At 38.8% G+C, this 27390-nt stretch overlaps 1 protein-coding gene across 6 annotated transcripts in view; it reads left to right on the top strand.

Annotated features, from left to right (window-relative positions):
• The window catches only part of LOC132793619 (BAI1-associated protein 3), a 64750-nt gene extending 42420 nt beyond the window's left edge, over positions 1–22330 (top strand). For 5 of the 6 annotated variants that reach the window (XM_060803627.1, XM_060803621.1, XM_060803624.1 and 2 more), the window contains 10 exons: positions 1640–1880; positions 5147–5387; positions 7948–8116; positions 10163–10463; positions 11199–11711; positions 12017–12490; positions 14036–15425; positions 15639–15885; positions 15949–16052; positions 22246–22330. In XM_060803627.1, coding sequence (XP_060659610.1) covers positions 1640–1880; positions 5147–5387; positions 7948–8116; positions 10163–10463; positions 11199–11711; positions 12017–12490; positions 14036–15425; positions 15639–15885; positions 15949–16040 — 3668 coding nt within the window. In that variant the 3' untranslated portion in view covers positions 16041–16052; positions 22246–22330. Of the gene's footprint in view, positions 1–1639; positions 1881–5146; positions 5388–7947; positions 8117–10162; positions 10464–11198; positions 11712–12016; positions 12491–14035; positions 15426–15638; positions 15886–15948; positions 19391–22245 lie in introns of those variants that run through there. The other variant, XM_060803626.1, reaches the window with a different exon arrangement.
• The last annotated feature ends 5060 nt before the right edge of the window (positions 22331–27390 follow it).

Here is a 27390-nt window from a genome sequence, read left to right on the forward strand (position 1 = left end):
TTTGCAGCAGCACCAAATGTGACCGAAAAACTTTTTCGTATTTGCTCGAATTGGCAAGAGCTGTGGTTGTGGCGCTCCTTCGATTTTCTTTGCGTCGCCCCTCTCGCGAATATGCTTAGACAAATATGCGCAGCGAAATGCAAGCGCCAAAGCAATCAACATGCATATGAGGTCCTTCTGGGCTGTGTCTCCTTTGCAAACACATTTCGAAGTCAAGACACAGCGAACTGTGCTGATGTTGTTGTATGCCGCAAAAACCGCTGTCGTTGCTTATAATGTTGTTGTTGATTTTCTTCTGCTGCTGCTTCCTGTGTCTGAAATTCCTGAACTATGCTGTGTGGATCGTGGCATTTCCTTGGCTTTTGATTTACAAACGTCTGCTGCATGTGAATAAAATTGAAATTGGCTTATCTTGTTGCATGAGCCATACAACCGATGAGGTAAAGCAGCAGAGGTGTGGCAACTTCAAAAGCCCCCAAATTTACTCTTTCACTCCCTCTCTTACGATTTGTGGCCAACTTTCAGTTTACGAGCATGCTTTGTGCTCGTTCAGCAACTGAACAATTTTTAGCAAGTATTTTAGATTTTAGATGTGTGTTTTTTTTTTTGTTTGTATGACTTTTGCATAAGCAGTTGGCTGCCTGGCTGAAGCCCTTCCAAAAAAAGCTTTCGTGACGAAGCCGCAGCAATGGTTGAACAAATGGAGTGGCAGCAGTGTCCTTAGCCAAGCCAACAATGTCCTTGTCGCTGCCAGTAATAACAGGAATAGCAGCAGCAGCAGCAACAGCGACAGCATCAGCATCACCAGCAGCAGCAGCAAGAGCAGCCGCACAAATGCATGTCAAGGTTGTGGTTGTGTTGCCTAGAGCTTCGCATCTCCACCCCATCCACATCTACTTTCATAGCCAGTAGCGATGTATCCAGCTCACGCCACATTGACCGCATCACATTGACTTCACTCGGCTGGGTTGTTCTATGGCTGACTAGCTGGTTGGCTGGCTTGTTTCCTTCCTATTTCCTTCCTTCTGCCTGTTGCCGCTTCCCCCAACTTGCGCCAAATTGCAGTTGCCCCTAATCCATTAACATTCGCTTCGCTGCTAAGTAGTTCTCATTGTATCAAAAGTTACGACCGTCGTCTAGTTGTATATCGCAATTGCTAGACTCTCTATAAAAAAGCAAACAGCAAGTATAAAAAATTAAATGAAATTGGGGGAGCGTGCAAATAACTCAAGTAAACAACATGAAAATGTAATTTGACTTATGCGAAACTTTTCGAGCTTACTTTTTTTTACATTCTTTCTCTAAAAACTGTTTCTTAATATATATTTAAAAGTTTTTTCTACATCATGTAGACATTTCAACGGCATTGAATGATATGAAGACACCTCTTAATATTAGGCATTCCGATGAAGAGATGGAAGCAGCTACTATATTAAGTGAAATTGTGAAAACAAAATAAAATAACTTTGCTAATATTTTATTTTATTGATTAGTTACTATAAGTTACATTAATGTGTGAGGATTTCAGTAGCCAGTAGTACTAAAGTAATTCAAAGTGACTTTGTCGGCTGGTGCATTGTGCAATGCATTTTCATTTTACAATATTTTCTTATTCATTTATTATTCAATAACTCCACAGGGTATCCGAAGGTGGCAGGTAGCAGCAGTGCAGCAGGGGGCAACCCATCGTCCGCTGGAAGCACCCCCATCAATTCGCGTCGTCAATCGAGAGCCCTGGAGTGTTTGGCGCCTCCACGTACTGGTTCATTTCGTAGTCGGAATTCGGCACTGCATCAGCCAGATCCGCCGCCGCGACCGCCGTTGGCATTTTGCAAGCGTCGCCTCAGTTGGCCAGAGGTTGATCCACGCTCCAACTCGGGGTAAGTGATAAGTCCATAATAGCTGATGATGTCGATGATGAAGCCAGGGATAATGACGCTGCTCTTGATTATGTGCGAAAAGCCTCAAATGAATTTCGGTATTAACTGAGCTGATGGGCTCTGACGGCAAAGACAGCATGTTTGCTCATTAAAATTAACTATACCCATCCTCAACAGACACATATATTAACACGAGTATTTTTGTGAATGTATGTGGCTGACTTTGTGTGAGAGCTGTATAAATTAAATGAAGCCTAGACCTAATAGTTGTCTTTTTTAAGGGTTTTAGCCATAAGTTAAACTCAGAGTTGGTACGGAACATTAAGCTAGAAACAAATTGAATTATTTACCAATTAATTAATATACTTTTAATGACTGTTCTCTATTATTTCAATGCTCACACTCTCTTCGTAGCTCCACTTTTACGTCGACCATCATAATTACGTAATTACAAAAGTTCTTCGCTTTGTCTGCAGGTCTTCTCTTTTATTTTTGTTGCAACCCCAAAGAAACTGCAAGCAAAGACCCCCAACTGTATAACATACAACATTGTTAGTTTCAGATGCCGGCTCCTGCCTTAACCTTTGAGTTGGTGAAATATTTTGGCAGAAAGTTGGAGCATATGATGCTATCCTTCTCTTTTCTTGTATAAAACAACAGTCAGTTGCAACATGCTGCAGCTTGCCTCGTTGCCATCTTTGAGCTGCCTCGTTTGCCTGCTTTGCATAATGCGGCTTCAGTTTAACCTGAAATGTGCGCATAATGAGCGCCTGGTCTTGAGGTTACATGTAATTAAGCTTGAAATGCGATTTTATTGGGTGTTGTTTTAAGGAATATGCATAAAATTATAAATCCAATACTACACGATGCCCAACGATGCCGTCAGGCTGTAAGAAAATGTATCCAATGCCAACCGCACCCCGTATCTCATTAAATTCCCAAATGAAACTTCTTTTGCAAATATCTATTTTTTAGCAACTATTAGTTAAATAAAGTGTCTGGCTTTTACGTAAATGAACGATACCTTAGTAAGTTAGTCTTCATCAAACTAATAAAAAAAATGCTATGTTGGTAAAGTTGCGGGACAATCTGGCAAGTAAAACACATATATACTTATGCTATCATATAATAATTTTGATCATCCTCTTATCGTACTTTGCGAAATGAGTTTTCATGTTTGCGTGGTTAACGTAGTTACTACCTTGTCGATGAAGCAGCATATAATATTCAATTAATTAGTGAGAAAGTTGCAACTACCAAAACCGCAGGCATTAAATAACAGAAAGTGTGGAATGAAAAATTCATTATGACATCAACATAAATAAATGGAAATGTGGCGATTAATTTAATACTGGAATGAAAACAAAAGCAAACAAAGTGAAATGCCAAACTTGTATTAGTTGGCAATTTATTTGCCACACAACTCAACAAAAGCAAAAGATTTCAGAACCAGAGCCAAAGAGACGGCCAGACGGAGAAATACAAAATTAAATGTGGAAAAAATAACGAATAATTGGCAAACTAAAGGAAAAGTTCAAACTCAGTGACTCGAGTGCCAATGGCAGGTTCTGTTTACCTACACTTGAATATTGCGACAAGATAAATACAAAATAAATAAATAATAACAGCGTCAAAAAAAGTTGGCAGATAAAAGTTTTGTGGGTAGCAGTAGAATCAGACAACAGACAAACCGAAACTGAAAAGAGAAAACTCAAATGAGAATCGTTAAGAAATTTTTAGCTGAAATTGAGTAAGCGACAAAACAACAACCAAATCACAAAGCAAAAAGTTGAAAATTAAATTTTTACAAAACAACTAAATACGAGTTATGATAGTGATCGACTAGGAGATACCCCATTACAGCTAGGACTCTTGAACTTGAGACTGTCTGTTGATGAAGTCGAAGTACCCGTTGCATACTACTCCTTGCCAGAGAGTATGATAAATGCCAACTTTTGGCCAAGTTGCAAACAATGCAGTGTGCACGACACTCAAAAAAAAGTGTCAACAGCAAAGTGTTGGTCACATTTGAGCCAGGCTGCAAAGCAAAAGCAAAGTACAAAACTGTTTTTCCTTTTTATACCCGCTACGCATAGGGAAGAAGGGTATTATAACTTTTTGTCTTCAGGAGATTTATGTAACATAAATAAGAAAGCATTTTCGACCCAAAAAAGAATATACTTGTATACTCTTCAACAAGGCTAATAGCCGAGAAGAAATAGCCATCAGTATACTCCTTGATTTCAGAGACTATAAGAGATAGAGATATAATATTTTTTTGGAAGCGCGCAGATTAAGTTTTTTTCAAATATGTGCCTCCTCCCCTTCCACAAATCGATAAACATCGAATAACAAGCGTAATTTTGAGCAAGAATACATACAATTATAACTATAGACTTTTTGATAGCTGAAAATTTGGTTGCGATCAGACAAAAAATTTAAAAATTATTAAAGAAAGACTTTTGTATCAATATACCTATCTGGTACCGCCCTTTTTTTCAAAATGGGTATCGGGTATCTCACAGTCGAGCACACTCGACTGTAGCTTTAATTCTGGTTTTCATTTTTATTATTTTGCTAGCCCCGTCATAAACATTAAAAAACTCAAAACGTTATAGCGACCGAGACTTAAGCCGCTTAGCAGCTGACCATTTTTGTGCTGAGTGTGAAAAGTTTTTTCGCCTTTTCTAAAGATAAGATTTGAGATTCTGTTACTGAGAGCTTTTATGTGTGTGTGCGTGTGTACCATTCAAATCAAATGATTAGGCACAACATCATCAGATTTGCCAAACTGTTCTGTCCTTCGGCAAGGCAAACAAACAAACAAGACTTTCAGGGCGTATGATTAATATCAAATTTAATCGAGTCACACACAGATAGCAGGAGAGTTTTCAATAAAACTTGGTTCTAAATATGTATATTTGTATACAATTAGCGTCACAAGACAGGCGACAGGCGAACAAGCCATATGGCTACGTTAAAAGCCGACCCTCATCAATGTTGAAAAAGGTTTGACATAGCCGAATGGAAATGGAAATGCGAGAGGCAAAAATGCGAAAAGTGAAATGTGAAATGAGAATGCGAATGCGAACACTTAATACTTATGCAAAATCATATTGACAGTGCCAATTAGAGAGGAAGCTTGTAGAGTTGATAACCCCTTCTAAAAAAAATGGTTCTTCATCAAATGAAGTGCAATGCACTCACACTCTTCATCCACATGCGAATATATTATATACCATTTTCTCTATTTTTGCTTTATGAAGGGTCCAGGAAACGGATGGCTCGTATTTTGAGAACTTTACATCGTTGGGCTGGAAACGTGAAAATCGTCGCATGTCGGCAACGCGTGCGGCCGAATCACGTGCCGAGGCTAATCCTGAAAATGAACGTGATCCACCAGCGCCCGAGGAGTCCATTGACCGCCAGGACGAAAAGGAGAAGCTCTACATTGAGGTGTTGCACACCATTGCCAATACGGTCGGCGCTCCTGCGCCAGGAGGACAGGTAAGACAGACTCGCAATAGAATTTACATGGAAATCAATATGGGAAAGGAGTGGGAGCAAGGAACAGGGGAGTGCGGTTAGGTTGGTAGCACGTGCTGAGGGCTGAAAATCATATGAATCTTTAATTAAGGTTGCGTCCAACTCACTCAACTTATGCAAAATAGTTGGAAATTATACAAACTGTATTTTAGCAGAAAATTAACGAGCATATTTGTTGTGCGAGTGTGTGGGCGGTGTATATGTGTGTAGCTGCCTGAGGGAAGAACCCGAGATGATAGATGATTGAAAGGACCAGTTAATTACATGCGTTTATCCTCCAAAATGTTCTGCAATTTAAATGATTAATACCGGTTGCTTCACATGGCTAAACTACTCAAGCCACAAATGGATTAAGGCCAAGATTAAACTCAAGACTATCGAAGCAAGCAGATGGAATGGGAGAAAGAAATATATCTTTGGATTTCGTGTGGCCAGAAAATGCAATTACAAAAATGTTTCTTGAGGTTTTTATATCCGCTATCCACGGGATAGAAGAGTTTAATAATATTGTGACGGCAGGAAATGTATGTAACAGGCAGAAGGAAGCATATCCCACCTTATAAAGTATATATATTCTTTATCAACTTCTTGACGTTGAATCGACATAGCTATGTTCGTCTGTCTATCTGTCCATATGAACACCTAGATCTCAAAGATTAGTATAAAAGATAAAGCTATAATTTGCAACAAACTTACTTGTTGATTTTGATTTTAATTCCTCGCTCCTCTTACTGAGTTTTATTTTTCAATCATCGTTTTTAATTTAACAGTAAGAAAATTGCACAACTAATGAAACTTAAGCTGACTGTACATGGCATGAGTGATTTCAATGAGGCGAAGGGGTGAGATTGAGAAACTTGCGCGAAGGAAAGGAAAGGAAAGGAAAGGTTCGAGTCGACGAGCATAATAAAAGTTTCAATAGAGACGCCAGAAACGGCGGCAAAATAACGTTAGTCCTGCTGTGATTGAGTTGAAGCTGGTCAAGTCTCGCGGGGCTTTTGGCCCTAGTCAAGAAAGTCGAGTCACTGAAGTTATTTATTCCGTCCCGGAACGGCTCAGCAGGCGGCTCAGAAATGCTTCGTCTTCGTCCTTTTGCCCTTCTTACTAAGCTTTTTCTTGCTTCCTTTTAATAGAAAATAATTAGAAATAAATGCGAAGCAGTTGCAACTGGGTTAATGTTTTTAATAGAAACTAATGGACATCTAAATGCGTTCAACTCGACTAAACATACATCAAAAATACTGGACTTACTCTTAAAGTTATCATTAGGAAACAATATTATTATTACAAAAAGAACCCCGAGACGAATATAATTTATGAAAGCCAATTGTGCCAAGTGTTTGAATTTAATACAGCATACTCGATCTACTTTGCAAGTCAGTTAATTGAATATTGAGCTATTGATTTTGAAAACTAATAAGATTTTAAATGCAAAAGACACGTACTTGTAGAGGATATGTGCTCAGCTGTAGAACTCTCAAATATAAAGAGAACAAAAAATCCAAACAAATGTGGGTTGGGAAAATGCCGAATGCCGAATGCCGAAAAGCAGGCGAAGTAGCAGCTGGCAAAGTAAGACTCTTAATAATTTAGATGGACGCTGCCTAGGCGACTGCAGTCAAAGCAATCAAATTAAAATAATACTCCAAGAGTTGCACGGCCAGGGAAGGGAACAGAGTAGGAGTAGCTGATGAAAGCGCTTTGCGAAGCGTGTGCAAATCGGCAAGTCAGTTCATAGCAGTTGGCAGTTGGCCATTGACGGAAGTGGGAATGGAGGATGGCTTATGATTTCGAAAAGATAAATCAATATAAAAAACAAGTAAGAAAGTTACAGTCGAGTGTGCTCAACTGTGAGATACCCGCTACCCATTTTGAATAAAAACAAAATATTGTGGTATTTTTTTAAATATACTAAAAATAATAAAAAATATACCAAATTGTATATTTGGTATATCGATATAGTACCACATTCAAAATATACCATAGACGGCACAATGTACCAGATTGTTGACCAAAGCAACTCAGACCCCTAGGAAGTAGTCTCTGAGATGATGCTGATAAAGAATATATATACTTTACCTGTTACATACATTTCCTGCCGGCACAAAGTTATAATACCCTTCTACCCTATGGGTAGCGGGTATAAAAAATCAAATAAAAAGGAAAAAAACTGAAAGAGACGAAACAATTTTTGATATATTTCGCAGGATACGGGAGCAGCCGAAAGCAAACAAGAGCATATTTTTGTTGCGTTGGCGGAAGCCAATAAAAATGAAAATTGTTGTTGTTTATGCTGTGAAAATATGCTAATTTATTGAATTCTGTTGTTTTTGTTGCTGTTGTAGCTCATGATATTACAATTTTGTTTATTTGCCGTTGGAAAATGTTCGCAAATAAATGACAAAATAATTAAATGAAATTAAATTAAATGCGTGTCGCGACAGTAGCGTATACGTAATTTTTGCTGACATGTGTTCTCTCTTTCTCTCTCTCTGACACTCTGTCTATTCCTTTCATGCAGTTTGCCCATTACAAGGATGAAATGTATCTGCATGCCCAGCGCGCCTTTGGTGTCAATCCGGATCGTCATTATCGCCTGCTGCACGCCTCCGCCGAGGATAAACCAAAGATAATCGTTCTGTCTGTGGTCGTCATCGAGGCAGATGGCCTCGAGGCGAAGGATGCCAATGGTAAGAAGAAACACACACGAAGCTCCAGCTTATACATCTCCTTATACTTCAATTACTTCTTCCCCGTTCCTTCCGTCCCCTTCTTAAATGCCCAATGTAGCAATCTGTCAAGAGTTGTGTGTAAATATTTTTTTAAATTAAAAATTTTTAAAATGGGGTATATTGGTTTTGAGGAAAGCAAAAGTTTATGTATCAAGGAGTTACCTTTAATCCTATAAAGTATATATATGTATAAATGAATATATTCTTGATCAGTATAATTTAAAAATGTTATTTATCCACGTCTGTATGATTATGCCTGTAAGTGAACTGGATTGGTAGATTGAAGGGGATACTAAATATGGAATTTATTTGTAGGTTTGCTCTTTTTGTTAATTTCCAATGTTTTGCAAAAACAGCTATATTTAATTTTATCAGTCGGGTCTAATACAGTCAAAACTTAACTGTAGCTTTCTTTTTTGTTGCATTTTGAATTTGCGTACGCGTGGGAGTGTGTGTGTGTGTGTTTGTGTGCAAATCAAAAAGCCAAACGAGGCATCAATAAACTGTGTATGGCATGTGTGTCATGCACGCATATTTAACATTTTTTCTTTGCAGTTCTTTTTCTGGTTTCTGCCCATGTCACATTTACAACAACCTACCCCTACCTTCTCCCACTCTTCTCCCAAAGTCGAGAGCCGAAGTCATCGACTCTGTTCCGCAGCTCGTTCAATAAATTTGCAATTTAATGCTTCCCATTTTGTTCATTATGCTCGAGAGCAGCAGCAGCATCACCAGTAACGTTGAAGGCAACGCAATTTCGCATTTTAATGTGCTCAAGGATGTGTAAGGAATACGTTGAGTGCCACTGCTGCTGCCTGCCTCGCAGTGCACTGGTTGGTTCTGCAAACTCACAAACTTCTTTCTACCATCTGCTAAATGTTCTGCTGACGCCCGCCGTCTCTTGCTTCGCCTTTAACCGCCTGCTGGCTGCTGCCTATGGGGCAACAATGGCAGAAACATAAGAACAATTCGTTGGCAATGAGACGTGGCTGATGAGTAGAGTCGCTTTTGCTTGGGGTAACCTCAATTGGCGTTTTCCTGTGTTTGCAACTCAAGTTCACTTTTCATTAACAGTAGAAACACCAGCAACCGCAACTTTTGGTCAAGCATAAACTAACACATCACATTCATATACTGGGTAATCAATAAATCGATTATCATTGCTCTGTTTTTGTTCTGTAGTGTCTGCCAGTTTGATCATTGTGAATGAGAAATAATTAGATGGCTCTATTGCGATTTACTTCTTCTGAGTTTGTTCAATTGAGCCAATCATTTGGTGAAGTTATGAAACTTATTAATTCTCGATAATTATGTAAAAGTGGTTTCGTTAATTTTTTTTTATTTAATTTAAAAAAAGTTAAAAACAACATATTATTTTGGGAACTATACAGTGGTTCAATGGATTGTATTGCAAAACATTTAGAGTTCTGAAATAAAGGCTCTTAACTATTCTTAGTTTTCAGAGAATTCAGAAATAAAGGCTCTTAAATATTCTTAGTTTCGTATACAGTTATCATTTCAGTGAGACAGTACAAACTACTTTATGTATGTATATAAATTTGTTATAAGTAAAATATTGTGGACCTCAATACTTAAATATGTGTGTACCTAAAAGGGAAACCAAATCTAGCGTTAAGTGCCGCTAAATTTGTCACAGAACGTTGAAAAGCTCTGGTGGTAAACAATAAACAAAATGTCCCAGTAGTAACGTGTGTGCATGAGAGACTGTGGAGTGTGTATAAATCACAGGTACTTAAAAATTGAGCGGCACTTTATGCAAATGAAATGTTAATCATACGCCATGAGCGCACATGGTATGGCCAGTTGACGTCTGTTCGGCTGTTCAGCTGTTCAGCGGCTTGCTTGGTTAACTTCATTGCCAGCAGGCATCTGCCATTAATTGCCATTTAATGTCGTTGGCAATTTCATTAATGTGACATCGTATCCTTTTTGCATGCACATGGACTATCTGTTTCATTCTCATCCTTTGTCTCTTCTTGACAGGCTTCTCGGATCCCTATTGCATGCTAGGCATACAGCCGGACGGCGGCCCGCCCGTGTCACCGCTACCGCTGCCGCCGACTCCGCGCGCCCTTTCCGCTGATATGAGCGGTGGCTTTGATAACAGTTCCACGGACTCGCCACCGCATCGTAAGCATAGCTTTCGTTTGAGCTTCAAGCGGCGCGAGGCTGGTCGACGGGAGCAGCGCGACTCGCTGGGCGGCCCAGTGCCGGCGAAGCTCATCAAGGCTACAAGCATTAAACCGCACACGCTTAGCCCCAAATGGAATGAAAAATTCAAATTGTAAGTGCATTGAAATCAAGATTTCTCCCTTATATTTTCACTTTGTTGCGCGATTGCTCGCCCAATTGAACAATTGTGCGGACATTTAAATTCAATCACGTATCCATTATCTGCCAAATCGATAGCTGCTCAATGGCGGATTTACTTCAAATTATTCAATTGCGTTTGCCTTTTGTCAATTCTGGTCTAGAACGCGCCTGGAATGCACCTTAAGCTCAGCAAAAAAGTATCTTCTGGGACAGACACTTCATTTACGTTTTGCCGCATGACAAATGTTCGATATTTTATATCTGCTGCACAGCGATCTCTGTGTGTAATCATTTACCGTTCCTTTCGGGCTTAGAGAAACAATTTTAACTGCAACATCAAATAAACAAAAGCAATTTATTTTTCAATCGCAATCAAATTTATGTTGCAATTGCAGTAAACAAGCAGCCAAAATGAGCTCTAAACCAGATACCAGTTGAAAAAATACGACGTTGACGAATGTGTGTGCTCTTGAATATAAAAATTGTGAAGAGCCTATAAAATAAACGGCACGGCAAACAGCAAACAACAGTTGCAAATGGATACAAGTATAGTGACAAAACAGAAGCAGAAGCAAAAAGTGTAGCATACTTCTAAGCGCGTGCGCTAATTAGATAAATTAATGAGCGGAGCGTAGAGTAGTTCGACTGGGGCGTCTGGTCAGTTAATGATACCATATATACCATTTATTCCCTTTGCCCTCTTTAGCGACATCGATGACATCAACACAGACACCTTCCACTTGGACATTTGGGACCACGATGACGAGAGCTGCGTCATGGACGCCGTCTCGCGACTGAACGAGGTGCGTGGTGTGCGCGGACTGGGTCGCTTTTTCAAGCAGGTCTGCCAGTCGGCACGTCAGGGGTCGCAAGATGATTTCCTCGGCTCTGTGAATATACCAATTTCGGAGATACCCTCCACAGGACTGGATGCCTGGTTCAAGCTGGAGGCGCGCAGTCATCGCAGCACAGTGCAGGGTCGCATACGGCTCAAGCTGTGGCTATCAACGCGTGAGGATCGTGGCAATGCCCCAGAAGAGAACAATGAGCAGCAGTTGCGTAAGATCGAGCAGCTCCAAATGGTTTTTATGCAGCACGAGGTGACCACGCATGAGCCATCGTGGACCTGGTGCGGTGATCTGCCCGGCCCGGCGCTTAGTATACTCCATCAGCTGGCCGTGCAGGCTGAACTCAGTGATCTGCAGTGTGCCATGGCGAGGTAGGTGATTGCGACCCTCCATTCATAATAATATAAGCGAAGAACGTCATCTTCTTTATGTACATATCTGTCCGTCCGAAAAAAAGGTATAATTTAAAGAAAAACCACAACATTTTATTCCAACTTGGCAACTTGATATTATAAACTGGCTCCCAAAACCAAAGGTATTCCTATAATAGATATTAGCTACAAATTATTTTAAGTAATTCTTTCCTTAATAATTTGCTAAGGGTATCGCACAATCGAATCATACTCATCAGTCACTTGTATTTAAATGTTGTGGTTGCTTTTAATACTATTTGCAGATATGTGGCGGCAGCCAGACTAAATCGCTCGACACCGCTGGACCCAAAGTTCCTGCACCGCCTGCTGAGTGATGTGGAGAAGCAATGGAATCAGCCCAATCAAGAGGCACTCACACGCGATCTTGAACAATGGCTGGCAGAGGCAATGAATGGCTTTGTGGAGCGTTCGTTAAATCAGATACGTCGTCATCGAGACATCTTTCCAGCATTGAATCCACCGTCGCTCATTCGCTTAGAATTCCTGCTGCGATGTCTGGGTCTACTGGGATCGATGCGAGCCTTTCGTGCCGTCTGCCCCTTTAACAAGGGAGTGCGCGGCGAGGTAGTCAATGCATTGCGCAAGGGCTCCATCATGTGGGGACAGAATGTGCTGCGCGAATCGCAGTGCTTACCCAATCCATTATCGAATTTCGTAACAACATTAACCGCCGACATCCAGCTGGGACAGACCTACTATCATGCGCTCTTCGACAAGTGAGTAGACGACCCCTGATTATAACTATTACAGTGTCAGCCCAGTCCATGTTTGCCCCTATATCTTATTTCTCTATGTGCGGCACGTGTCCCATATAAAACACGCTTCAAGGTTGCTGCCCGTTGTTCGTTCAAATAAAATTCACAAACAGTTTAACAAAACAAACAGCGAGTATCGAATTTGACCCACAACCCTCACTGTACATGTATAAGTGTGTGCGAATGTATTGTAAGTACTTCAGTGTTGACCCAATTGAATGGCAGCCGAAATGCTACTCCGGTTTAAACTGCGATGTTGCCTCTGCCGTTGCAATTGCTGTTGCTAGTGAATTGGCCACTAATCAGTTGGTTACTTGTTAGTTGTTTAAAAGCTTCTTAATGAGTGTCAAGTAACCGATTTGATTTCCTCTTATCTGATTTGTGACTAAAACTAAAATCCAATCTCCGAACTTTGGTTTGTTTATATCAATTGCTAAACAGCAATTCAGGGCAGTGTATGTTATACGTAGAAACTGCAGCGTTTGTGTTATTATTATTGAATGCACAGTACGTAAACTATAAATTCGAGAGAATCTTTGAAAATCTTGTATTTTATTGAGTTATTTGATTAGGTAAACAGATTTCAAAGCACTTGAATTGAATTTACAATAAAAATTTGAGAGTGAAAGAGATAGTAAATCAGAACAAATAATTTTATATATGTATGTCGGAATAGTTATTCGTTCATGTTGAATTTGCTCGCGTGTTGGCCAACACTGGTCAGTTTAATGCAAGTCATCTAATCAGTCGCATATTTGGCAGTTAACGTGGTCATTAAGGGTTCATAATGAGGACATCAAGTGGCTTACGGACCTAAGACTCAAATTAATTGCGCTGTCATAAAAATGCGCTCACGTTTTCCTTCGATGAACCGATGGAGCAACTTTTGGAAAGACAGCTCAATGGTGCCACATTTAAGTGATGAGAAAGTGATGCAGGAAAGTATCGTTGAAGAGAAAAGCGAAGGCTACAGCTAATTTTAAATGAACCGTGAAACTTGCAGCTTTCATTTCGCAATCGATTTTCAGTTTTGAGAAAGCTTCTTGTCTCATCTCACTTCTCATTGCCCACTGCAAGTTGCAGTTAAGCAGCTTGCAACGACAACAAAGCCTGCAATGCTGTAAAGCCGAAACATCTGTTCTGTGCTTATACCCGACACCCTTAGACTAAGAGAGTGCACTAAGTCAGTAATACAATTGTATGTTGGTGAAATATGTTAATTATTTCCTAGTTTTATAGTGATGGAGCAACTGCTTCTAATTTTATTTAAATTGTTCAAGTTAAATTAGATTTCGCCAGCTTGAAGCACACTTCTGAGAAGCAGAGAATTCTATAGTTTACCGAAATATTTATGTTAATTTAGTATATCACAGTCGAGGATGCTCAGAATGCAGTTTTTTTTCTTGTTATCCCATTGCAATAGGATATTTCGAATGCACCGTATTCCCGTTTTAGTACGTTCGAATTTCGTTTAGTGTATTTAATATTCTGTTTTGTTGCTTGCAGCACGAATGGCATTCAGTACTTCAGTATCATCTACAAGCAGTATGACGCCATGGTTGGAGAAGAGGTTTACACACGCATGGCTGCTGGCCAAGTGCCCGGCGTGCGAATGAATCTCTCGCAGTATGCTGTACTCGAGGGGGAAGCGGAGCCGGTGGACACGAAGCCATTCGAGTTGTTTCTGGCATTGCAAGAATTCTGCCAGCTGAAGCGTCACCTGTCTGCTCAGCCACAGCCGCCGGAGAAGCCGTTGGCGTTGAGCAACAGCCACGAATGGTTTATACCGACCTTTGAGCGATGGATGATGATCAGCAAAGCTAAGGCGTTGCAGCGCATTCGTGCCGCCATTCGCATGGATGCTATTTGCGAGGGTGAGCGCATTGTGAGGTACAGTAGCTCCTCGGTGGACACGGCCAGCACGCTACTCAACATCAAGGAGTTCTGGAAAGTGATCAACTGGCCCGATGAAGATACCGCCATAATGCTTGAGTCGCAGCTTATCGATGTCGTCTGCTCGGCGGCCATGCACTATTGCGATCTCATTCATACAACACTGGCGGACAGCGGTTACTATGAGCAGCAGGGTCCGTTCCGATGCTCCGACGATATGTGTGTAACGGTTAATAATGTGGAGTATGTGCGTCGCACACTTGCCGAGTTTCGCTCCGATGAACAACCGTTGGAGGAGTCGGCTGACAATCTACTGGAATCGAGTTTAACCCACATGGAGAATCGCTGCGAACGCATTCTGTCCAAGCTGGCGCCACTCATGCAGATGTCCCTACAGAAGGCAGTGTTCCATTTGGCCTGGTCACCGGACTCATTGCCTGCTAATCAGGCGATTGTTCCACTGCTCGAGTATCTTGATTGCCATCTGGCTGCTCTGAATAGCGCTTTGCTCACTAAGAACTTTAATCGTTCACTGCGATTCATCTGGAAGACTGTACTGGGGGAAATGTCACGGCAAATGGAGACGGGCGATGAGACGGACAAACCGACCCATTTTCACAAACGTCTGTATGAAGCACTGCAACTTCTTGTTGACTTCTTTCATGCCGAGGGCCAAGGATTGCTTCTAGAGTGTCTGCATACTGAGGACTTTTGGCGAATTGAGCAACGTCTGCAGTTCCACAAAACCGATACAGATCGCTTGATTGACATGTTCTACTTAAATCGTTTGCGCGAGCAGCTGATAGCTGTTAGTCCAGGGCCCTATGGTTCTTTGGCTGTGCGCGCCTACTTCAATCACGACTCGTTGTGCGTCGAGGTGCTGCATGCGAGGGATGTGGTGCCACTTGATCCGAATGGTTTCAGTGATCCTTTTGTAGTTATCGAGCTGCTACCGCGTCGCATCTTTGTGCACTGCATGGAACAGCAGACCAATGTGCATAAGGTAAATGTAATTTTATTTTTATTCCCATTTTATACTTCTTATACCCATTACCCCATAGGGTAAGATAGTTATCTTTCTTTTTAAGATTGAAGATTGACTGAAAATCCTCATTATAGTATTTATTCTTTGCCTAAAATTGTAATTGTTTTTGTGCATTCAATGCGGACTAAAAGTTCTTTATTTAATTTCAATGACATTTCGTTTTTGATGCAGCGCACGCTAAATCCTATTTTCGATGAATGCTTCGAGTTCTCTGTGACGCTGGAGCAGTGCCTCAGCGATGGCGCCATGATTTGCTTCACTGTAATGGACCACGATGTGCTCACAGCGAATGATTTCGGTGGCGAGGCCTATTTGGCACTGGGCAATATTCCAGGCGTCGCCGACTACAGCACCAGTGTGGATAACTTTCATGGGCTCAAGCAGATTGAGCTGCCCTTGATGCAGCAAAAGGATAAATGTGAGTGCACAGTTATCACCCTCTCTACGTTGCACGTTGCCTCAATATTGACTTTGGTTGCAGGCAATCCAATTTTGCAAATCCTCGAGCTGCGCATCAATGACAAACAGGCGCAGGACTTTGTGCGCAAACAGAAGGCCCGTTTCATCAATTGATTTTAATTCCAGGTGAGCAGCGTTTGAAGCGTTTGAAGCGTTTGAAAAACGCACCTCTCTCTAATATGCAATCAAATTGCAAAGGACTCAAACGACGAAAAAAGTGTATAAAGTATTTGAAAAACAAAAACACTCTGTTATTATTAATATAATTACTACTATCATTTAATAGTAGTTGTCTAAAGAAATCCCCTTACCTCCTACCTTAGTCCTAGTCCTCCACTTTGTGTCCTTCTCTGTTTGTAAATGTTTGCAAATTGAAATTCAAATGGTGCATAAACTAGCAAGTTATGGAGCATTTTATGGGCCGAATCGATTTCGATTTCGATATCGACATCGAATCGAATCGAATCGAATTTAAACCGAATTCAAAGCCCAAATGTTCTACAAAAACGAAAGAAATTACGATGAAGAAAATATGAGAAAATTTTATGTTAAATTACGATTACTTGACAAACTCAAACACACACATTAGGGACTATCTAAGTAGTAGCGTAGACATTGCTGAAATTGCCACAATTAAGCATACAAATATCAAATAATTAAATTAATTAATCGTAAAATCAAATATATACATATATAACTTGTAGCTCTACACCAACAACTGCGAACATTTCTAGCACCCAGCTGCGTTTTGAAGACTTTTACTAAAACAAACATGAATAATATTGAAACACACGGGATTTGTATTCATCTTCGGTTAATCGAAGGACAATAAATGCTTGCAAAGGTCTTTTCAAATTTACAGTCTGCCATTTTAGTACACAAAATATGGAAACAATTGGAGGCATAGATTTTTTAGAATTCCATTAATATTTGAGTTTGAGCGCGAAATTTGTCTGATATCTCAAAAAACAAATTCAGTTTTCATTTTGTTTGAATTATATAAAAAAGTACGACTACTCCTACATCAGAAAGATTTGCTCATTCAATGAAAATACCAATTTAAAACAGTTCAAAAATCCGTTTAGTCTTTTGCAAGTGTTTTGAAATAAAAATAAAAATATACACAACATTTTTTAAGTCAATTTAAGATACAAACGATAAAGGAACATCAGCAACATTAAAAGACATCAAGCTATTGAAATTTTTTCATGAAATATCAGCGAAATTAATGAATCCTTAAAACAATCAAAATATGCGTAATTCCGAGCTTCTTATAAAAAAAAAACCTTTACATACACACACACATATATTTCTGACATAGACACAAGTATACAAAGATTATAAGTACTATATCACGCCCAAAGGACAGTGTAACTATATCTAAAAAATATTTGTAACTATTTTCTGAGCACAGATTTTATATAAATTTATTCAACACACGCTTGCACACACAAACACAAAGACAAACACAATACATCTTAAACACACACATGCGCATACACTGTGCACAGCCTTAAGCCTTCAGCTGTTTTGCTTTTTACGCACTTAACTCGAGGCTTCTATAAAAACAAAAACAAAAACGAAATTGTTTAAATTCCCTATAAGATAAAAAATAATTTTCCGATTTGAAACAGAAGTTTGGTAGCTTCGATTGTAAATTTTGTACTATATACAATGGTCTCTATGACAAACGTATGTTATATATGAATATGAGTATATGATGATGATAATGTGGCTAGTAAGGTTCGTTAATTGTTAACTGTAATTCTTAACTGTAGTTTACAGTAGTAGAACGACTTTTTTATATACCTTTCGCAAGGCATCTGAGAACAATTTATAAATGTGTGGCGCAAAAAACATATAGAACTATAACTAATAAATTGCACATCAACAAAATCCAAGTCAAATTACATAGAAAAATACAAATATTTTTAATATTTACACAAAACGATGCGCTACAATTTGATTAACATAAATAGTATTACATATGTATACTATATACACATTATATATATATGTATATATAAGTACACATACATACATATATACGCATATACCTAGCATGTAAGACAACTATTTTTTGGATAAACTTGGCACCAACTTTTGCTATCAACATTTGTCTATATACAAATTTATTATTCAGTTGAAGCTACACATCGACAACTAGTCGCAACCCTGCAACATCGAAGTCTAGTTCAAGCTCTCTGAAGCTAAATATTGGTAATAAAAAAAGGTTTTGATATGTGATACCCTGACTTTTGATCGAAAGCTGCAACTCATTTCACTTTCCGAGCACATTTTTGAGTTCTCTTTACTGACACTTATTTTCAAGACACTATCTTCAAACTGCTCTCTTCCAGTCTAAAGTGACAGACACTTAATTAAGTGAATATTATAATAATAGCATAGACAACTATTTGATGTACTAAGCGTAGCCTGAAGCGAATCTACTATAATGATGATACATGTGTGTACCTATGTACCTATAATTTCCTAAAAATAGCAAATAACGAATTCGAACTTAAAATCAAAACAGATTATGCATGATAAATGTACCGAGTGCTATGCTAGATACAAAAATTCAATAAATAAACAAATATTACACGAGCTAAAAAGTTCAAATACAACTATACATGAAATGAAATGCAAGTTGGCCAAACCAAGAGACCAAAGGCATTTAAAAAACAACAAGAAACCCGAATAAAACAGAAACAGAAACAGAATAATATAGGCCAAAATTGAAAAACAAAGACAGAACGTTATGAATATAGAAATAATTGATAATTGTTAAACTATACATATGTATATGCTGGTTACAAGAATGCAACAAATTAACCTACAATGAGCCCTCCTACGATACTTATACATATATATACAACAAACATATGAATGCTATATACGAGCAACAACAACAACAACAACAACTATAAACTATGAGATAACTATTTTTGATTATTCATGGTTTGTAACATACATACATAACATACATATTATTAAACACCTACCTAAGCAGGGCATTTATACAAACTTTACACACACACGAAACACACACCAAAGAAAAATGAGCATTAATTGTAAACAAGAGGTTTGTTCCAAGTTCCGATCTTACCGAATGCGAATGCGAACAGAACCGTTAATGCTGAACGTTTTACGTTCTTCTATGTTTTAATTGTAAGCCAAAAACAAGAGACAAAAGCAACCGTTTACCGCCGAAACTTGCTAACCGATAAATAAGTTTATACAAAACACGATTATTATTTTAAATGTGTGCTTTACGTAATACAAATGACGAGCCACGTTCAGGTTCCTAACAAACTCCAATACAAATGGTTAAAATCCATAACTCTTAACTAACAGTAAGTGTGTGTGCATCAGTTTTAAACGGAAGAACAACAAGCATAATCAAAGAAAACTTCATAAGATTCAACTAAAATACATGTATTAAATGTATGTGCAAACAAAAAAAAAAAAAAACAAATGCTGCAAAACGATAAAACCTTATCAAATTCAATCAATAAATGTCAATGAATATTTCAAATTGTTTATTTGTTAATCACTGCATCGAAATCCTTTTTAGGATCTTTGTGAAATATTTATTTATAGTAAGTATATCTTGAGGATGCACTGCGACATTAACCATATGCTCTAATGGAACCTAGACCGTTCTATTCAAAACTAAGATTTGTTTTCTTACGAGAGCATGGAATAATAAAGAAAAGGTGGACCAAAGTTTTGAACAAAATCCACTCAACCTCATAATAAATCATACGTTAAGATGCATCAAACGATCCGTATTATATCATATCATGATAAACTCGGAATGTCAGTTACATGACTGAATTGATATGGCCTTGGTAAGTGTATTAAAAGCTGCCTTTGCGGATAAGAAATTAGCTAAAAATGTTAACCCAAATCTGTAAGTATAAATTTTAACCCACTTATCATTTTACCGCCATTTCACCGTCCGACCGAAGCGTCGCATATCTGGCATCAATATCCTCATATCAGGACCATGAAAATAAATTGTCGTCGCTGGCAAAGGTTGTGGAAAGTGTTTGTGGAATTGATTTGAGTGCATTAGCTCGCCTTTAAAGGGCGAGAGCGTGCAAAGCTAAAGCTTTTATCTAAATTAAATCCAATGCCAGCACAACACACGCACACACACTTACACTTACACATATGTTTATCGATGTACATATGTATCATACGTGGGAAGTCAATGTCGAAAGTTAAGTCTGTACTGCAAAATGATTTGCCATTTGGCGCCTCGTCAAAGTTAAAAGTTAATGCGATTTGGTTACCTTTAAAGTTGCAACTAAATTATTTCTGATTGTTTATTGTTAAAGAAAAATCACTGCCGTTTTATGCAACTTTTATGAGACTCCTTCACATACCTCCTGCATAGAAAACCAACAGCAACGTGTCAGTGGCACCAACTGTGACGCACAAACTTCTTGCTGCTTTCTATAAACCAAGACACTCGTGTTGAGCGCTGAGTTGCATTCCCAAAAAATATATATACATACATATATATATATATATTAAATGCACAAAGCACAGGACAACATTTGTAGTAGGGCATACCACTTGAGGCATGCCACACATTTGTGTCTAAGACTTGTGCAACATTTGGGCCCGACCGAGGCCAGCAACTATTGTGACAATGACGATTGCCCACACACGGCACACACAAGTATGTTGCCACCCACGCCAAAATACGGCATTGAAGAAGCGACAACTGCAACAAATAAGAGCTGCAATTTAAATTTCAGCCTTACTCATACTTTGAACCTTGCCCAAAGTTACAGCGAGAGTTCAAATAAAAGAAAGTAACTTACTTAAAAAAAATCATAAGTATGTTTACTAAATACTCTATGTAGACGCTAATAAGCGTTTTGATAATTGCATCTAAAAATGCATTTAATGATGCCAATTTATGAAGTCAAAGGTCAATATTTAAAGAACCCGCAACATACACAATCGACAAGACTCTCAAGTTTTTCTGTATTCATTATCGATGCTTTTTTGCTCGATGCACTTTTCTTAAAAACTGCCAGTCTCATGTAGCTTAGTTGTTGTAATTTAGACTATTCTTCCTTGTTGTAGCAATCCAACGTCAATCACGTCCGCTGACAAGGAGAGCGTCTAATAAAGTGCTCCTTTTCCGACACTGCTGTCTCTGTCCCTCTCGGTTAATTATTACCTAACCTGAGAGCACGTGTCGCAAAACTTTCGGGTAACGGTTATTAAATGCAGTTGAAAAGATAAAAAGCTCTGCGCTAAAGTGCAAAGTGCAGATCCGCTCTTCTGCTCTCTATTTACCGCTCTCCCACACGTCTCCTCTCTCGCTCTATCTTTCTCTCTCTCTCTCTGTGTGAGTAGAGAACAGTGCGCTTAGTGTCTAAAACCAGTTTTACAAGCAAGTTTTTAGTCCAGTTTAGATCAAACACAGGTGCCCAAAGCTCGGGGAACGTATGCGTCGTTCAGTTTGAGTTGAAAGCGCAACGCGTTCGCCACGATAAAGCGCCATCAATCGAGACCCGTAAAAGCGACGAGAAACAAAACAGCCAATAAAACAACTACAACTCGAAAAACAGAGAACAGTAACAGCAGCAAAAGCAACAACAAGAGCAAACACACAATATATATTCAACTATTTTTAGCAGATTACGTGAGTGTTATTTCAAATTGTATGTGAAGTGCGCAAAAAAAGTGTTAATAAGTGTTGTTAAGTGTTGCAAACTCCACAGCAAATATTTCTAACATGCGTTGCCCTCTGGTTCGTTGTTGACTCTGAGCATGTGTGTGTGTTTAGCCGTTTGTGTGTGCGTGTGTATGTGTGTAAGAGTGCGATGAGAGTGTAGGCGCATAACTCAGCTTGAGCCGATCCAAAAACCTGCTGCTATTATTAGCTTTAGCCAAGATTATTGCCGATTTGGCTGTGTCGACTTGAGTTGCGTCTCTCGCTCTTGCCCATTGTTAACAGAACCCCCGGGTCTCCCTCTCCGTTCTGTCTACATGCCTGTAAATGTTGTGTGAAAATTTGCAACGCCTATATTCCATTCATGCCAAGTGATTATATCACACATGTGTTGGCTGTCTTTATGGCCACAACTAGTATAATCCAAGATTCCCTATACACACACACACACAGATGATCACATGGCCAGTGGCTACGACGTCATTTAAATATACATACACACATCCATACATATGTATGTACATCGATATTTAATTAATGTATACTTATCGATTTACATGCACATATCGATTTACTCAAACTTTTGTGCATATATTTGTTTGTTTTTTTGTGCAACAGTTGACAGTGTAATGAAATGTGTGCAGCAGCAGCAAAAACAACAACGAAATACTAACAACTTGTCGTTGTCGTTGTCGCTGGCGGAGCGTTAACAATAAATAAAGGCGAAAACAATAGCAGCAGCAGCAGCAGCAGCGATTCAACACCAACACCAACAACAACAGCAGTTGACTGTACAACAATGAACAGAGAAGGTAAGCCAGTTTTTAGCCCACAATCGTGTACACACTCACACTCACACACCTATGCATGTATTTGCGCAATTTTATTTAGCTTAAACTTCAACTTTTGATGAAGTGCAAAGTGTCAATGGTATTAAAATCTGCCCATCTGCCTCACCTAAGGTAATTTGCGTAATTATCTTGAACTCTGAACTTGTGATACCAAAAAAAAAACGAAAGATTCAAAAATATCGAAACTTTGTGTTTTGAGTGCGTGGGCGCCGAAAGCAAATTCTGAATGATTTCCAGCGGTTGACCGTGAAAAGGCCAACTCGAGTCAAAGTTGTGATCGGTTGCTTTATATTTGCCTTTTATGAGCATGATTCGGATTTTTTTGTCTCTGTTTCTACTTCTGGTTTGCATTCACTCAACGCTTATGTCATTTGGCAAAGATTTGTCAGCTCAGCGGAAACCCAACAGCTGTTCATGCAATCCACATCCAAAGTAAAGTTGAGTGCAGGAAATTATCATTAGTTGGTTACCACAACAGCAACGACTTTTGGTCAATTGCACATGTTGTTTAAGCCCAATTGGGTGGCTAGTCCGTGCCATTTGTCTGTTGCCAATTGTCATCTATTGCTTAGAGCCTTAAAAGGCCAGACACAAATAGGTAAAGTCAAATTAATTGTCTTGAAAAACTAAAACTTGCTGACTTCCTTGAATACAACATTTAGTAAACTATATTAAGCAGATTTAATGACGATATGCTTTTCACTTTTCACTAGTAGAGTTGTTGGTTAAATATAATACACCTGTTATATATACAGTATTTCTTATATATATTTTACAAATATTGCAAGTTAAATTAGATATACATACATACATTAGAATGAGCTGAAGTGAAGCAAACGATATTTATATACATATATAAATATACATTAAATTTAGTATGAATGAGAATCGTGTCATCCTTGAAAATCAACATAGTACCATATGCATGGTTTTAAATTCTCGAATAATACAGCCCACTAAAAAGGCGTTTCTAGGTTTTACAATGTTTTTACAATGATTAGATCTTAGCTAATCTATTTATAATACATTCCAAGCGAAATATCACTCAACTCGCCTGAGATTTTATAATAATTTAATACACAATCTAAGACAATAGGGTATTAAAGACACTCTTCAGATGGGTCTTTAGGTGCTGTTGTTGCTGCTGAGGCTGCCATAACGGTTACCTCATATTCGAAGTTTCTCAGTGTTTCACATGCGCATGAAGCCCACTGTGCATAACAGAACTGGCTTTTGGAAATTTTGAGTCTGCGGCCCAACAACAACCACAATGAGCAGCAAAGCCGAAGCCAGAGCCAAAGCCAAAGCTAAAGCCGCAACCACAACACCGCTGGCATTGTGTTTTATTTTTCTCCGTATTTTTTGCTTTTTATGATAAAAAGGCAGCGATGCTTGGCGCACGCCATGCGATGCTATACTAACCCGTACGTACAATCGAATAAAAGTAGTGCCAACAACAACAACAACAACAACAAAAACAACAACAATCGCAACGAAAACAACTAGAAATTCAAAACCAGCGCCAGCGGCAAAAATGTTGTCTTTCTTGTAATTTTATTGTGCTTTTCGTTGATGACAATGTTGTGATAGTATTAAAATTTGTTGCTTTAAGTTTTGTTTTTGGGGTCAAGCAATTGGACATAACTGTTTAGACACCGCAATTAGTGTGCATAACCCAAACAGTCAAATAGAGTATTTGCATAGTCGTGTTGTTATGTATGTTGGGTCAGGTCCATATGCTGCAAAGATTCGAAATTCATTGCAGCGAAAGTTGCATAACAATGTGGCATGCTTAAGACTAGTTTACGGCTAACTTTACGTATGCTCATTAACATATATTGAACACGATCAAGCGATCATTAAACGATCAAACATATGCAAAATACTTAAACAACCAAAGCAGGGAAATAAAATACAAATCAATCAATGCTAATCACAATTTTCAGTCAGTTAATTACGAATACATATGTGCTGTATACTCGACAAAACCATCGAATTGTGTAATCACAAGATGCTTTGCGAAAAAATATAAAAATGAGCGAGGGTCTATCCAAAAGTAGCTGTAGTAACTGGATGAATCATTCCATTAATTATAGTCGCATTTCTAAATCATACTGCTTTAGCCACTCTCACACACACATCGAACTGCATAATTGTTTATAGCATTTGAAATTGATTTTCGCAACTTTCATTTGACATTTGGAAGCTCATATCACTGGCTTAATTCATGTCTCAGTAGAGACAAAGATAGTGACTGAGATGAGAACGAACTGACGTTCTCTTAAACACGTAATTAATGTCTCGTGTCACTATTGCATGCCAATTAAATTCCTGATTCCAAGTGTCATATTTTAGTGAACGATTCTAATTGCTTTTGCAATTGATAGTTTATGTTGATTGAAATGCAAGACGAATATGAGTTTATACAAATGATAAGCAATTTGCATAAGACGGCCCTGAAATTTACACCGCAGACGCTGTACAACATCTACACTGACAATATAACTTCGATCTTCGAAACAACATTTTAAATTTGTGTACATTTGTTATTCATATTTATTTAATAGATTGAAAATAGTTCATTTAAGTCTATAAATTGCTTGATGGTGACGGCGATTGTTGCCTTCACATTGCAAAGTCTTTAGGATCGCATAGAAAGGAAGACAAATATCAACCGGTGTTATTTTTTAATGGATTTATCTGGCAGATTAGAACACTCGTAACAGCGACTTCCAATTCTCTCCTTGAGCAACTGCAAAGCCTAAGCCGGACCCAACAAGCGTGGGAAGCTCATGCATTGGCCACAACATGGCGACTTGGTAATAAGAATTGGCCAAGACCGGTATACATAGCGGCTGCTGCTGCTGCTGCATGAGTTTGCATATGTGCGACTCGAATATTTATGTGGTTCTTTTTTATGTTATTCTGTTTTGTTGGATTATTCGTTGGCTTTGTCGTTGGCAACGTGTCAAGTGCACATTGCTACAAAATGTGAACACTTGGCAAAAAGCCAGAGTTATAAAGCTAAGCACAGGCAGTTGGCATAGCCAATATGCCGTTATATTAGGCAATTAAAAATAAACCTACTCTAAAGTAGAAGTTTCACAGTCCGCGTTCAATAAAATTCCCTTATGCCGTTATATTAGGCAATTAAAAATAAACCTACTCTAAAGTAGAAGTTTCACAGTCCGCGTTCAATAAAATTCCCTTATGGAAACCGCAAATATCTAATAGAGAATCGTGTTCTCTCCGAGGTGTGCTTGCTTTTGGCAGTGCTATTAACACTTTGAGTCTTTGCCGTTATTGTGCTGGTTTAAAACACTTGCTTTCAGCCGAAAAACAAAAGTTATACGGGCTGCTCTTTCCTTCCTCTAACAGTAAGTTTGCTATGGTGTTGATGCTTAAGCACCGACTGTATATTTTTTTATACCTGGTACTCATATTTAAAACAGCTGGCAATATTATACTATATTTCGGAAACCGAAAACCGAAAAAATCAAAACCCTACATTACTGTCTCTGTATCGGATTTAGATCCGACAAATTGAGTAAGAATATTTTTGTTTGTGCATGCATATGTTAATTGCTTTTAAATTTGTGCACGTCCCTTAAATTAAAAATACATATTAACAATATGGGACTATAATAATAACCAGATTTTCAATGTACATAATAGAAACTGTGTAAAAATTAGATAACAAGTGTTTCGCAGTCTTGCGTACTCAACTTAACTTAGTTTAACTGCCGTCGCGGCATTTGATATTTAGACCATGCAACACAGGCTCCATAGTTCTTGATGGCTGTGGTAATGGTGGGGCGAGCAGCCTACTTAGATCCGCCGCAAGTTACAGTTAAATTTGGTGGTAGATCTCTATCAGTTCTGCCTGGCAGAGCAGCATAATGCAGCTCGCTTTAAGTTTAGGCCCGCATATAGTATTCTACAATTAAACAAATCAAGATTGTAAAGCGTATCTGGAAGTCGTTCTAGAATCTACTCGGGCATTATGTTAGGGCCAGAATGTGGAGTAGCTAATGCCAGTTTTTGACTGGCCAACGGCTGCAATTTGGTCTTGAAGAAGCTCTCAAAATAGCCAAAAACTGAGCTTACTGATGCTCAGTCTTTAATGTTGTCCAAAAAGGCTTACACAGTTTGGGCAGCCTGATTGAAATTAATTTAGCAAACGTGACTCCCCCACTGTATCACAAATACAGCAATTTGTGTTTTTGGTTGCCTAGTTGGTTGGCTAGTCTGCTCCATCTGAATCTCCAGCTTCATCTCGTCTACATCAGCAACAACAGCTGTGGCAGCTGTCAACGGCTTCATTTGCGAGTTGCCACAGCAGTTGCAAGTACAATAGAACATGGCCAAAATAGAAACGAAAGCCGCCAAACTCGTATGGCTTTAAGCGAGCTTGCAGAAAAATAAAAAACGATAGAAAATGAAAACAAAAAGGAACAAACCAAAAGGGAATCACCAAAAAAAAAGTGGCAATGGGGGGATTTCTGACAAAACATTGCGGCTTTTGACCGTAAATCCAACTTTCTCTGCACGAGTGTTGAGATTTAATATTGTTTACCCACAATAATAACAACAACAACAACAACTGAAACAGCAATTTCAAGAGCAGACGGCAATTGTAGCCAGACCTTTTGGCTTGGCCAATTCTTTTTAGGCATTGATTTTAATGGCGCACAATCATAATGAAAAAATGCCAGAAATTAATAAAGCAAATACACACACATACACACACACACACACTCTCGCGTATGTGTGTGGGTGTGTCTGTACGTCTTTCAAATCGCACTTTCATCGCCCTTTGTAGCCTTTGGGCACACTTGGCGCTTATTAATTTCTGTAGCCGTTACCGTTAACCATTTGCCATCTTGACGTACATACTTGCTATTGCCATTGT

Source organism: Drosophila nasuta, chromosome 3 (assembly GCF_023558535.2).
Source record: "Drosophila nasuta strain 15112-1781.00 chromosome 3, ASM2355853v1, whole genome shotgun sequence".
Lineage (NCBI taxonomy): Eukaryota > Metazoa > Arthropoda > Insecta > Diptera > Drosophilidae > Drosophila > Drosophila nasuta.